General features: G+C 37.5%; 1 protein-coding gene and 1 long non-coding RNA gene across 2 annotated transcripts in view; both read right to left on the reverse strand.

Moving 5' to 3' along the window:
- LOC131225011 (branched-chain-amino-acid aminotransferase-like protein 1) overlaps positions 1 to 15,741 on the reverse strand; it is a 123,088-nt gene that overhangs the window by 71,028 nt on the left and 36,319 nt on the right. Inside the window, exons 9-10 of the mRNA XM_058220439.1 lie at positions 8,333 to 8,403; positions 7,677 to 8,249 (exon numbers count right to left, since the gene is read on the reverse strand). Of these exons, the coding sequence (XP_058076422.1) occupies positions 7,677 to 8,249; positions 8,333 to 8,403 (644 nt within the window). The remainder of the gene's footprint in view (positions 1 to 7,676; positions 8,250 to 8,332; positions 8,404 to 15,741) is intronic.
- Positions 4,196 to 5,757, reverse strand: LOC131226147 (uncharacterized). The gene is made up of 2 exons (XR_009161657.1): positions 4,982 to 5,757; positions 4,196 to 4,902 (listed from the first exon to the last, which is right to left on the reverse strand). It is a non-coding gene; the product is annotated as an uncharacterized LOC131226147 (long non-coding RNA).

Genomic DNA, 15,741 nt, shown 5'->3' on the forward strand with positions numbered 1-15,741 from the left:
TGTGGTATGGTGTGTGTCACTTGTGCATTCCTTTTCATAATTTTACTTATTTTCGAATATAGCTTTTGGTGCCACATGTTTGCTATTAGGGTTGTACATGAGTTGGGCTAGCTTGAAAAGCTAGATTGACTCAGCTCGAGTCAGCTTGGATTGACTCGGCTTGAATGGCTTATTCGGGTTGAGTCAAGCTAATTTTGTGAAGCTTGAGTTGAGTTCGAGTCGAGTTCAAGTATGATGTATTTCAACTCGACTCGACTCGAAGCTCTAACTTGAGCTTGACCCGGCTTGATTAATAAATTTAAAACTTTTAATATTATATATATATATATATATATATATATATATATATATATAAAAGTTTTTTTAAAAAAAAAAAAAAACCAAAAGAAACCCCTGTACCTCATCAGCCCTATTACTTCCCTTTTCATTTCTTCTTTATCTCTCTAGTACCCCACCCACCTGCTGCATGCACGCCCGCTTGGCCAGCACTCCACTAGTCTAGGCTTCCAGCATGCTGCTCGCACACCCACCAACACTCCACCAATCTCTATCTTTCTCTCTCACTCTCTTGATCTCTTCGAGCGAACCTGCAACCAATCTCGACTCGGCCTGATATCTCTCTCTCCCAATCTCTCCAAGGTAGGTATTTAACTTATTTTTTATTTATTTAATTTGTTAATTTATATGAAGGTAGATTTATTGTAGATTGGGGACTGGGTCGGGTTGGGTTGGGTTAGGTGTTGGGGGGGGCGGGCGGGCTAGTTTAGGATGGGTTTGGGGTTTGGGTTAGGCGGGCTAGGTTAGGATGGGTTTGGGGTTTGGGTTGGGTTGGGTTGGGTTGGGTTGGGTGCTTTGTTGGGTTGGCTACATCTATGTATTTTTTACTTTGAATTTGCACATGCAATCTTTGCGCCTTCACCGATAATTATTGTAGCTCTTTTATTAGTATTAATTAATATATTTATTTACTTTTAAAAAAAGAGCAACTAACTGTTAAGTCGGGTTGAACAAGCTCGAGTTCGACTCAAGGTAAACTCGACTCAACTCAAACCATTAACTTGATTCGAACTCGACTAGACAGCTTTGGCAAACAAGCAAAGCTTCAATGTTGAGCTCAAAGGCGAGCTCGAGCTCGATCACAAACTCAAATATAGCATGAATGAGTTGAGCCGAGCTTGGCCCACCTCGACTCACTCGGCTCGATGTACAGCCCTAACCACCATGTGTGCTTTTGATGTCACCATGCATGATGTTGTTGTCACTATGTATGTGTGCTCCAGTGTTATGTGTCTCGTACTGGTTTCTTCTCTCTATCCTTCTCTATGTCTCATTTTTGTTTTAAAAATATACAAAAACCTCTTTGTTCTTCGCCCTCTCTTCAACTGCTTTTCTTCTTTTAAAGTTCCCTCATATAAGCAAATCAATCAAGGCAAAACTTGGTTCATGAGCTTTAATTAATTGTGCACCTGATTTGAGTCATCCATTATGGTGGAGAGTTGTTGCATTCGAGGGACAGATGAGCTGTGACCCAGTGCATCATGGATCAAATCCTTTCTGAAAGTATTCTTAAAACATCAGCATTAATATGCCTCAACACTCCTTTCTTGGATAGATTTTACAACCACCAAAGGGAAGTTCCAGTGGGTGAAAACTATGTGGGGCTTGCCATGATGTCCATGAGAAATCCACTCCATCCATCTATTTCAGAGCTCACAATAAGATAACAACAAACAATTACTAAATCCAAAACTCAAGTGGACCACACCATAAGAAAAAGTAGAGATTAAATACTCGCCATTTATACTTTCGCGTGTTCACAAGAGTTTCAGAACGGGCTAATATTTGTGTTTTCAGTTCATCCTAGTGGAAATAACCTAATGAGTGATTTGGATAGCATATAAACATCATGGGGGGCTCTGGGAAGGTTTTAAGGGTAGGCATTTTCATTTTCACTGTTTCCTATCATGTGGCCCACTAGAGCTTTGGATTTGCCTAATTTTTGAGTTCCTATCACATTATGAGCTTCCAAAACTGATGGATGGAGTGGATTTCTCACGAACATCAGTGGACCCCACATAGCTTTCACCTACATTAAGGGTCTTGTGCACTAGGAGGTAGATCCCCCAAAGGCGATCAGAGCAAGGGCCATGTCAGCCTATCATGGATAAGCGATTCAAAGATACAATGAGAAAAGGTCCATTTTTTTACACGGTCAGGATAGTCGGAGCAAACCAATTTTTGACACGTGGCAAAGCAACAATGAAGCCTATGAGATCCCTGATGTGGATTATCATTCATATCATACACATGTATGGTACACAATCTAGAGGCATGAAAATGGTTAAGATTGCCCTACCTATTTTACTTTTGGACTCTCCCATCCAAGCCAAACAAAAGGTTCGAATCTTATGCAAGTGAGGTATCTGTATGAGGTATTACCTGATGAACGGTTTTGATAAACGGTTCAGATTCATCAACTTTCCCCCACTTGATGCCTCCACTTGTTAGCAGTTTGGATGATCTGATGGACCTGCTGGATGAGCGGTTCAGATCATCCATTGTCCCCTAATGAGTGAGCAGTTATGATCATTTGTGCCCCACCTAACAAGGGCCCCCTTATGGGTGAGAAATTCAGATCACTCATTGCCCTACTTAAATGAGGCAAAAACGTCATAAAAAATTGTTATTTTAAAACATCAACGGCTGTCATTGATGTTTGTTAGACGAATCTAAATAGATGGTGCCATTTACAAATACAAAAAGAGAAAGGGGTTATTTACAGATAGGCAAAAATGAAGGGTGCATATGCAAAGGAACTCACAAATTTATTTTAAGCGAACCATTTGCTCATAGCTATTTTAGATCATGCGCTATTTGTGATGGCCCATTATTTGAATGGTTTAGATCGACATACGATTATATCTACTGTGGGTCCCACTATTATTTGAGGTACATGCCACGTGTACAGTAGGGAGCCACCTCAGCACCCTATCAGAAGCTTGTCCCGAATCAAGTGGGCCAGTCATATCACATAATGGAGTAACCGTTGCATTTCTCATCTACAAAATGTGAAAGGACAATGAGGTTTGCTAGCCAATCTGGCAAGTATTTAAGAAATCTGATGTAATCCAGACCATTTGGGTATGTTTTAAAGGACCGTTGTTTCTTCGTGGCCCACCCTGACTTTTCAGCCTGCCAAATTCACTCGCACTTGTGTCTGGAAGGATTCATGCGAGTATCTTCTGCACCTGTTTGGGAAGGGTTGACAAATTCTACACGCATCCAGACAGGCACTAATCCAATATGGAACCTGTGCGTGATCAGATCTTTCCATCAAGTGGGTTACAATGTTTTGCTCTTTTGACCTAAAAATCCGGCCAATTCGCACCTCAGGTGGGCCACAGTATCCAAAATAAATTGACGGCCAGAAAAAAAAAAAGATTCATTTTAACGGTCAGCAAAGTGACCCATGAGCAGTGTCTGATCTCCCAGGCAGAGATCAGTGTTATTTACAGGGAGATGGAAAGCTATTATCTCAAACACGTATTTCATACTGGCACGTGTGCCTCCATAGGGAGCTGGGGACGAGTAACGCTCCATAGTTTGATGGAAAGTTTCAAGTGCGATATGGTTGAGCTGAATAATACTAAGAGACACGCTATCCATATAAGCATCCAAATGAGAGAGATATATGGATCATTGCTCACCTTTGTAACCATTCACTTTCTGGCGAGGATGGTTAAGATCATCTGATGAGTGTGAGTTTTGGGATAAGCATTTCCACATTATGGCCCACCAAATGAACTGTCCTGATCATGCTCATGTCAAGCAAAATGTCACATTATGGGTTCTCATAGTGCTATTCCTTGCTAAATATGAAAGGTAGCCTATAATAAAATGGGAAGTGTCTACACAACATTGGTCTATCAAGAAATATCCAAAATATCCACCATGCACATGAACCACTTATCTGATGGAACCCATCATCAATGAACCACAAACCAAAAAATAGTAGCAATCAAATGATCCTAACTTATCTGATGGAGCCCATCATCAATGAACCACAAACCAAAAAATAGTAGCAATCAAATGATCCTAACTTAGTAGACTAGACACATCAAATGTGGGTCATGACCACTTCCATTTTTAACCATTCATTTGCACGCAGGCCACCATCTAGATTATTAGGAATGTCTAAAGATGAAATAATTGTAATCAATAGAATTATAGTGACAAGTAGACATAAACTTCGCTCTCGAGTTCTTCAATAATGTAACATTGATTGATGCAATTCGAATGCCCAAATACCAAATTCAAAATTTTGGTTACATGAAGCGGACACTTAATAATCGTATACTTGACCGATCATATGAAATCATGTACGGGAGTAAATTCAATGGCTTCCACATTTCAGTTATATCCACTATGGAGAGACCGGCTTGGGCAGTTAATCTCAAAAAACAATCAAATGTATCTGGATTGCGGATAACTGTTGCTATGTAAGCGATTGGTCCACCATCCTTACTCCCATCATATGCAGATTTACAAACCGATGCATCATAACAACTTGCTTCACCTGAGGAGGTACAATATCCATGGCTACTATCATTATGTTTCTTATTTAACCCATTACATCTACATGTTTTGCATCGATGAGAATCGAACTTGTAAACGTTGTTGTTATTCTTAGGTGTGTGTTCACAAGTTCTACTACGATTGAAATTTAGTGACCCTCCATCCCCATAGTTGTTTTCATCATTTATGTGACCGTTTCTGAGGGTTCCATTACAACAATTTTCCATCCATCGATGAGGTTTATACTCCTTTCGAGCCAAAAGAATGGTAAGCACTCGAATAAGATGCGGTACACATAACGGATCATACATTACATCTGCACCCAAACTGCAGAGAGAAAGTACATGAAATTAATGATATAAATAAATAAATAAATAAATTTTCTTTTTAAAAAAATCATACTTACACTATGTCGGGGTTGCAATCTTGGAGATCCACTACTGATGCAGACTCCCATTTCAAATATTTAGTTTCCACCTGAAAAGACAATAAAATAGTTGATCATGGAAGGCAATTAGTTTTGTTGCTTTCTTGCTTTTCTGTTTCTGTTTCCGTTGTTTTGGATTTTATCATTCCCGAAGTATTATAGAGTTTTTTTTAAAAAGCATTTCAAGCTATTTTGTTTGAGAGTTTCCCCCTTGGGTTTAAGAGTCTCATCTTTTAAAATTGCACTCTCCCAAAAGGATTGATACTTGCACTCTCCTAAATGGTATTGAATCATTTAGCGAATGTGTTGATCTTTCTCTATGGGTTGAAAAGTCCTCTTATTGGTGTTGATTATGACATTCAATGGGATTTATTTGATTTATTGGTGATGCAAAATCATTATCTATTTTAAAAATTAGGAGAGCTAGGAGAGTTGACGCATGGATAGACAGAGAAACCATACTGTTGAGCAAATAGTGATGCATTGTTTAACAAAGAATTTTGAATATAAACAAAAGTTGTAGAAATTATTACAAATGAAATTTGAATTAAAATGTAGTATAATTTGCCTTTTAGGTTCCTCTAATATCCCAATCAACTTAAATTATTTTAGTTTGCATCTCCTACAATACAAATAAAAATATGCACAAGTTTAGTCATCTAAGTAATGGTGGTAAATGAATTCAAAATTAGTATGAATATCACATAGTGATCTTAAAATCACTAGTTATAAATTTTAACATTATACAAATGAAATGTAATTATTATTTTTAAATAGTGTAAACAATTAAATTTAAAAGAAAGAAATTTACCTTTTAACAAAATATATCTAATTCTCAATTCACATTTTTTTATGATTTAGAGCATCTATATGAAGAAAAAATTTAGAGACCCTTTTACCTATTTATAAGGTTTAGAGATATTTTAGGGATAAAAAAGTCATCGTTAAAGCTGACTAGACAATGACACATGTCCTTAGATGAAGGGTTAAGATTCTAATTTTGAAATTAGTGGAAGTAAGAAAAGTAGAGGTAGGAAAAGACAGTGGAGGTTGGTGAAGATAGTGGGGGTTGGTGAAGGTAGTGGAAGTAGGTGAAGATAGAGGTTGCCGAAGATAGTGGAGGTAGATTAAGTATTTTTAAATTAATCAAATTCAGATTTGGGTACCACATTTTATCCGTTCAGATTTTGGGCTCATATCACATGAGCTGAGTTCTCAAAAAGTTTTCGTGAGAACTGGTGCGCAAGTGAGCATTTCACCCTATCAATAGCCTTATCCTTTAGTTTTTTTAAGAATGTATCAGTCACTCAAGAATTTTAAACGTACGTATTTCAAATTAATTTACACTTTCTAAAATTTAGGTGGAAGATTTTTCGAGCCCAGCCAGCTGCAAGTCAAACACCTTTGCCAGGCTGAGCCCAACCCCAAAAATAAGCATCTCACTAGCCTAGTACCCATCCCAAGAACGTCAAAATAGTTGAGCCGGAAAGCAGTGTGGCATTGAGCCTTTATGCGTAACGAAACTCAGGTCTAGCCCTGTAAGTTGTCAAGGCTCAAAAGTCATGCTTAAGCCGAGCTTGTGGACCATCGACCATAGCAAAAGTCCAACTAGAGAGAGCTAGACACGGACCTAACCCACTTTCACCCCTACCTACGGCGGGACTTTCCATGTGTGCCTAGTGATGGAGCCTGCTTAGATCAAGTTGGCATGATCCGGAATAATCATTTGGTGACCCTTACTGTAGATTGCTCATAGGCTGTAAATTGCTCCAATACATCAATGATCCTAGTAAGATATCGAAAGATTTACCAGAGGTACAATGAGGAGAACATCAAGGGATGTGAAACACTTTTAAACTGTGGATGAAAAGAAAATTTCAATATCTCACATTCAAATCTAAAAATCAATGGTGAAAATCATTATTAAAGTGTCATTATGGCATTGTTTTAAATATCGACGATATCGGCCGATATATCCCACGATATTTCTTGTATGCCACCTGTGCGATACAAAACACACAAGTAGTGGGATATATCCCACATGTTCGATCCGGTGAGCATTTTTTATTTTTCGATCATTTTTTTCTGTAAATCATGTTACATTAGTGTTGAATTGTTACAAATCTATGTTTTTTCATGTTTTGTATGAAAAATCATGGATTGGGAGCTTCGATTTGAGATTTGGAGGAGAAGGATCTAGTTGTGGAAAATTGAAAAAAAAGTTAAAATTTTCCCAATTTCTCACAAATCGGTTACAGTCTGTGTCCAAACATAAAATCAAACATGTATGTAACCTGATTTAGTGCTTCTTCTTTTGTTTTTGAATGTATTGCTTGTGTTTCCACACGTCTTTTTACATTTATAAATTATATGAATAAACTTTGAATATACTCGCATCAATTTAGTTAGACAACGCACAGATTAGGACCCCATACAAAGAAAACCTATTATGTGCGCTTGTTTCAAATGTGGGTCATGAACACTTCCATTTTTAACCATTCATTTGCATGCAGGCCACCATCTAGATTATTAGGAATGTCTAAAGATGAAATATTTGTAATCAATAAAATTATAGTGACAAGTAGACACAAACTTTGCTCTCGAGTTCTTCAATAATGTAACATTGATTGATGCAATTCTAATGCCCAAATACCAAATTCAAAATTTTGGTTACATGAAGCGGACACTTAATAATCGTATACTTGACCGATCGTATGAAATCATGTACGGAAGTAAATTCAATGGCTTCCACATTTCAGTTATATCCACTACGGAGAGACCGGCTTGGGTAGTTAATCTCAAAAAACAATCAAATGTATCTGGATTGCGGATAACTGTTGCTATGTAAGCGATTGGTCCACCATCCTTACTCCCATCATATGCAGATTTACAAACCGATGCATCATAACAACTTGCTTCACCTGAGGAGGTACAATATCCACGGCTACTATCATTATGTTTCTTATTTAACCCATTACATCTACATGTTTTGCATCGATGAGAATCGAACTTGTAAACGTTGTTGTTATTCTTAGGTGTGTGTTCACAAGTTCTACTACGATTGAAATTTAGTGACCCTCCATCCCCATAGTTGTTTTCATCATTTATGTGACCGTTTCTGAGGGTTCCATTACAACAATTTTCCATCCATCGATGAGGTTTATACTCCTTTCGAGCCAAAAGAATGGTAAGCACTCGAATAAGATGCGGTACACATAACGGATCATACATTACATCTGCACCCAAACTGCAGAGAGAAAGTACATGAAATTGATGATATAAATAAATATATAAATAAATAAATTTTCTTTTTAAAAAAATCATACTTACACTATGTCGGGGTTGCAATCTTGGAGATCCGCTACTGATGCAGACTCCCATTTCAAATATTTAGTTTCCACCTGAAAAGACAATAAAATAGTTGATCATGGAAGGCAATTAGTTTTGTTGCTTTCTTGCTTTTCTGTTTCTGTTTCCGTTGTTTTGGATTTTATCATTCCCGAAGTATTATAGAGTTTTTTTAAAAAAAGCATTTCAAGCTATTTTGTTTGAGAGTTTCCCCCTTGGGTTTAAGAGTCTCATCTTTTAAAATTGCACTCTCCCAAAAGGATTGATACTTGCACTCTCCTAAATGGTATTGAATCATTTAGCGAATGTGTTGATCTTTCTCTATGGGTTGAAAAGTCCTCTTATTGGTGTTGATTATGACATTCAATGGGATTTATTTGATTTATTGGTGATGCAAAATCATTATCTATTTTAAAAATTAGGAAAGCTAGGAGAGTTGACGCATGGATAGACAGAGAAACCATACCGTTGAGCAAATAGTGATGCATTGTTTAACAAAGAATTTTGAATATAAACAAAAGTTGTAGAAATTATTACAAATGAAATTTGAATTAAAATGTAGTATAATTTGCCTTTTAGGTTCCTCTAATATCCCAATCAACTTAAATTATTTTAGTTTGCATCTCCTACAATACAAATAAAAATATGCACAAGTTTAGTCATCTAAGTAATGGTGGTAAATGAATTCAAAATTAGTATGAATATCACATAGTGATCTTAAAATCACTAGTGATAAATTTTAACATTATACAAATGAAATGTAATTATTATTTTTAAATAGCGTAAAAAATTAAATTTAAAAGAAAGAAATTTACCTTTTAACAAAATATATCTAATTCTCAATTCACATTTTTTATGATTTAGAGCATCTATATGAAGAAAAAATTTAGAGACCCTTTTACCTATTTATAAGGTTTAGAGATATTCTAGGGATAAAAAAGTCATCGTTAAAGCTGACTAGACAATGACACATGTCCTTAGATGAAGGGTTAAGATTCTAATTTTGAAATTAGTGGAAGTAAGAAAAGTAGAGGTAGGAAAAGACAGTGGAGGTTGGTGAAGATAGTGGGGGTTGGTGAAGGTAGTGGAAGTAGGTGAAGATAGAGGTTGCTGAAGATAGTGGAGGTAGATTAAGTATTTTTAAATTAATCAAATTCAGATTTGGGTACCACATTTTATCCGTTCAGATTTTGGGCTCATATCACATGAGCTGAGTTCTCAAAAAGTTTTCGTGAGAACTGGTGCGCAAGTGAGCATTTCACCCTATCAATAGCCTTATCCTTTAGTTTTTTTAAGAATGTATCAGTCACTCAAGAATTTTAAACCTACGTATTTCAAATTAATTTACACTTTCTAAAATTTAGGTGGAAGATTTTTCGAGCCCAGCCAGCTGCAAGTCAAACACCTTTGCCGGGCTGAGCCCAACCCCAAAAATAAGCGTCTCACTAGCCCAGTACCCATCCCAAGAACGTCAAAATAGTTGAGCCGGAAAGCAGTATGGCATTGAGCCTTTATGCGTAACGAAACTCAGGTCTAGCCCTGTAAGTTGTCAAGGCTCAAAACTCATGCTTAAGCTGAGCTTGTGGGCCATCGACCATAGCAAAAGTCCAACTAGAGAGAGCTAGACACGGACCTTACCCACTTTCACCCCTACCTACGGCGGGACTTTCCATGTGTGCCCTAGTGATGGAGCCTGCTTAGATCAAGTTGGCATGATCCGGAATAATCATTTGGTGACCCTCACTGTAGATTGCTCATAGGCTGTAAATTGCTCCAATACATCAATGATCCTAGTAAGATATCGAAAGATTTACCAGAGGTACAATGAGGAGAACATCAAGGGATGTGAAACACTTTTAAACTATTTGTGGATGAAAAGAAAATTTCAATATCTCACATTCAAATCTAAAAATCAATGGTGAAAATCATTATTAAAGTGTGATTATGGGCATTGTTTTAAATATCGACGATATCGGCCGATATATCCCACGATATTTCTTGTATGCCACCTGTGCGATACGAAACACACAAGTAGTGGGATATATCCCACATGTTCGATCCGGTGAGCATTTTTTATTTTTCGATCATTTTTTCTGTAAATCATGTTAAATCAGTGTTGAACTGTTACAAATCTATGTTTTTTCATGTTTTGTATGAAAAATCATGGATTGGGAGCTTCGATTTGAGATTTGGAGGAGAAGGATCTAGTTGTGGAAAATTGAAAAAAAAGTCAAAATTTTTCCAATTTCTCACAAATCGGTTACAGTCTGTGTCCAAACATAAAATCAAACATGTATGTAACCTGATTTAGTGATTCTTCTTTTGCTTTTGAATGTATTGCTTGTGTTTCCACACGTCTTTTTACATTTATAAATTATATGAATAAACTTTGAATATACTCGCATCAATTTAGTTAGACAACGCACAGATTAGGACCCCATACAAAGAAAACCTATTATGTGCGCTTGTTTTTTGTAATGTTTTGATTTGTAAGTGTGTATTGATGTCTTTTTTAACAATCACTGAAATTTCATTGAAAAAATTCGACCGATTTCCAATGTTTCGTCATGTTTCCAACAACAACGATACATTACGCGATACAACCGATATATCCCATGTGATAACCAGTATGTATTTGTATCCCAGGGATGCGATATGTAACGTGATACTGATATTTCGAACACTGATTATGGGACAATAGCTTATTTATGGTTATAAAGAGAATATGGATGGTTCAAATAATCGGACCATCTCAGCATGCAACTCCAGTGGGTGTTGAGACACGTCAGTCCCTGAGTTGCGAATGATGCAAAATGAAATCCCTACCAATAATAGGATTGTAGAAACATTGCTTTGAAGTTCATTTTCGTGGTATGTTCCCACTTTGGATCACCACCCATTGGGACCTACATGCTAGAGGATTATACAAAGACTTGAACCATCCATGTTCCCAGTACTACCATAACTAGATCCAATAATCACACTTCAATGATCATCCTGATCATTGATTTATAGAGTTGAATGTGCACAATAGAAAATTTTCTTTGCAGTTTTGTAAATTCATCAACACAGTGATGGCTCAAATCATCCACTCAACCTAAGAATCTAAGATTCTTAAGATGGCTAATATAGCATAAAATCTAGAACATGGACAATGCCGAATTCCCGATCATCTAACCACTAAACATGAGGGCCCCAATAGAGCAAGAAATAATGAGATCTCAGTCATGACATAGAAAACAAACTCCTGCTCTAGATTCATTACGCCACCCATAACATGCCTCACACAAGCCTTTGTTGCAACTGGCCATGATCCACGGTGCCCATCTGTTGGGCACCCTTGAGATACAGATACGTATCGGTTATCGCATGGGATATATCGTTTGTATCGCATAATTTATCGCACTTTTTGGGAAACATGGGGAAACATTAAGGAAATGGTTGAAATTTTTAATGAAACTTTGAGGATTGTTAAAAAAGCCTTTAATACACAATTTTAAATCATAACATCTCAAAAAAAATATGTACATAATAAGTTTCCTTTGTCTAGGGTCCTAAGTTATGAGATATTTAACTGAACTAATGCAACTATATTTAAATTGGATGCATGATATTTATAAATATATCATAGTCATGTATGAAAACATAACTATTTGGAGATATCATTTTAGGCCATGAGAAAAGAATGAGTCAAATCAAAAGCTCGAGTGGACCCCACCACAGAAAACAGTGGAGAGAGTGACGCCCACCATTAAAAATTTCTAAGGACCACAAAAGTTTTCGATCAAGCTGAAATTTATTTTTTCCCTTCTTTCATGTCTGTCTTAACTTATAGACAGGTTGGATTTCAGATAAACATCATAGTGGACCTTTGGAAGGTTTCAACGGTGGGCGTCCCTCTCCCCACTGTTTTCTGTGGTGGGGTCCACTCCAGATTTGGATCTGACTCATTTTTTGTCTCATGCCTTAAAATAATATAGCCAAATGTATGGACGGTGTAGATACACCGCATACATCATGGTGGGCCCTATAGAACTTGGTGCGTCACTTCAGTAATCAGTTTGGCTACGCAACTTGTCAGGACGTGGATTGCGTACTACCCCCGCCCATCCTTAGCTTTGAACGGGCGGTTCTGTGGGTGGGCCCACAATGATGTATCTATACATCCAAGTCGTCAATCCCTTTTCTCATATTATTTTAAGGCATGAGCACAAAATTAAGGCAGATCCAACGTTCAAGTGGACCACACCAAATAATAAGCTTGGTTGCATTAAAATGCACAAAGCATTAAATGTCAGTTGCATTAATGCTAGTGGTCAGTGCTCCGTGGTTCCCACCATAGTGTATTTGTTTCATCCATTACGTTCATCTATTTTAACGGATCATTTAAGGGATTGTTAAAAAAAAGGATAGGTATATATATCTCAAGTGGACCACACCACATGAAAAAAATAATGATTGGATATCCATCATTAAAATCCTCTTAAGGCCTACTGTACTATTTATTTGACATCCAATTTGCTGATTAGGTCATAAAGATCTAGATGAAGGGAAACAATAAACATCAGCTTGATCTAAAACTTCTAGGATCCGGAATGTTTTTAATGGTCAACATTCATTCAACTCTATTTCCTGTAATGTGGTCCACTTGAGTTGTGGATATGGTTCAATTTTGGGCTCAACCACTTAAATGATCAGTAAAAACCGATGGACGGCGTGGATGGACCACATACATTAAAGGTGGGCCCAAGTGAGTTTACTAAGTATGATAAGAGCGTATTGAGTAACGCACCACGCATCGATCGCATTTTCACGGAAGTGGATTGCATATTGAGTAACTCAGCATACTGAGTAAACTCTGTGGGGCCCACCGTCATTCATGCACTATATCAACTCCATACATCCGCTTTATCATATAATTTTAGGGCTTTAAACCAAAATTTAATCATATCTAAAGTTTAAGTGGACCACACCACCTGAAATAGTGTGAATTGAAGTCTACCATTGAAAAGTTCTCGGGGCCCACAGAAGTTTTAGATCAAGATGATATTTGTGTTTTCCATTCATCCATGTCTGCGTGATCTTATGAACAATTTGGATGACAAATAAACATCACCAGGGGCCTTAGAAATGTTTCAACGGTGGAAATCAATACTTCCACTATTTCCTTTGGTATGGTCTACTTGAGCTTTTGATATATTTCAGTTTTGGGCTCAACCTCTAAAATGATTTGGAAAAACGTATGGATGGTGTGGATAAACCAGTGAATTCACAGTGGGCCCAAAAGAGTTTACTCAGTACGATAAGAGTGTATTGAGTAACTCAGTACACAATCCGATTTCCATCTTCACCCATCTGCGATCCCATTTTCACCCATCCGCACCCCTCTCCTTCACTTTCCCTCTCCTTCACGAACGCATCGGTTCTGGAGCGACTTTCGCGGCGAGGTTTCCTCAATCCGGCATGATTTCTCACCGGAATCTCGAAAGAATTCCCATAGACACTCTCCAATCAGCGAAGAAAGAGGGAAATTGAAGAAGAGGGAAAGCGTACTTACCTGTCGAACGGCCCACCTTCGATCACCGATCTTCGTCGCAGCCTACAGGTACTCTCCGATTTCTCTTCTTTTTTTTCTTTTTTTTTTCCGATTCAAATTTTTTTTTCCGCAATTCCCGATCATCTAACCACTAAACATGAGGGCCCCAATAGAGCAAGAAATAATGAGATCTCGGTCATGACATAGAAAACAAACTCCTGCTCTGGATTCATTACGCCACCCATAACATGCCTCACACAAGCCTTTGTTGCAACTGGCCATGATCCACGGTGCCCATCTGTTGGGCACCATCATTTTGATGTCGACTTCCAAATCTGCTATGTAACATATGTGCCTAAGGCTCAAGTGTCGGTGGAATTAGATATGTTATGCAGTCTCATGCATGTAAGCTGACCCATAACACATGCAAGCAGAAGTGGCATCTGCAGCATAATGTGCTAAATTGCAACCGTTCTTCACATAAAATTTCCTTTACATGCACTGTGCGGACTAGTGCACCATCCTAAACATATAGTATCATGGTGAACCTGACAGGCAAATGTGTCTAAGTTGTCCATGTACATGCAGCTGCACATTAAAACATGGTGCAAGGTAAGAGATCGAAACCATCTTTCATGAAGGGCCCATTGTCCACATACCTATGCAAAGAACTCGCGAACACCCATTCATGAGATTGTCCACAATTTTGTGTGACCGATGGACAGATGGATATAACTTGATCACATTACTATATTTGTCACCTCTGGGCTCCCTCCAACTTCTGGGCAGACCCTTGTTAAAGTGCAGGCACTTGATCGGCATCTTATAACTGACACACATATAGTCCTGCAACGTGTATGACAAACAGGGTATAAAAGGAATTAAATGAAAAGTTGAAGCTAGCTGTTTAATGTTATATATACACATAAATAACTACATATGTGTGTGTGTATATATATATATATATATATATATATATATATATATATATATATATATATATATATATATATATATATGAAGGTTCACATGCAACTAGTTGTGGATGAAAAATCATACAACTAGCTGCATGTAGGGTGCACCGTGTTGTATGTCATCCAAATTCATCCAACAGGGTTGTCCTCCTCATGAAAATAGGATGGCCCAAAAATCAAACCGATTAAAAGCCCCAATGCTAGCATGTTACTATAACGCATGCTTCTCTTTTCCGAAATAGGTTATTGGTAACTTCTACTGGCTACCTTGACTCCACTTGTCTACAGGCCTTTAAGGAGTTGACTTATGCTGCTTAATATGGAACTTTTTGTAAGAATGTTGAACTTCTATTATGCATTATTATTTCACTCGGCACTCCATATCGACTGACAATGTTATTCTTCAAATATCTTATGTCACATGTGGTTGTAATTTTGGTTTAGGGTGTAGCTTCAAACCATTTAGTAAAATAATCAATTTGCAACCAAAATATATATGCAAACATTTGTCACTCTAGGAACGAACTTTCCAATGACATTTAGGCATCATAGTCAGGATATGGAGCTCAAAACACCTTTTGTGCATCTAGATTGCATGTTCTTGACATTTAAAGCATTTCACCACTTATTTGAGACAATCCATCACCAACATGGTTCGAATAATAGCCTTAGCCTCAGGATCTTCATGGTCATCATATGGCCATTCATGTGGGACTCCCATATTCCTTCTTGAATACAAGTTGTTAACTTTCTCCACTTCCTCCCCATCTAAGCAATGGAGAAAATTCTAGTTATGAGACCTTCTAAAGGGTGGTTCCACCATTGACGACAAATTGCCTAGCTAATCTCTGAATGGTGTGTCAATTAATGGGAGTCACACT

The sequence above is a fragment of the Magnolia sinica genome, chromosome 14 (assembly GCF_029962835.1).
Source record: "Magnolia sinica isolate HGM2019 chromosome 14, MsV1, whole genome shotgun sequence".
Lineage (NCBI taxonomy): Eukaryota > Viridiplantae > Streptophyta > Magnoliopsida > Magnoliales > Magnoliaceae > Magnolia > Magnolia sinica.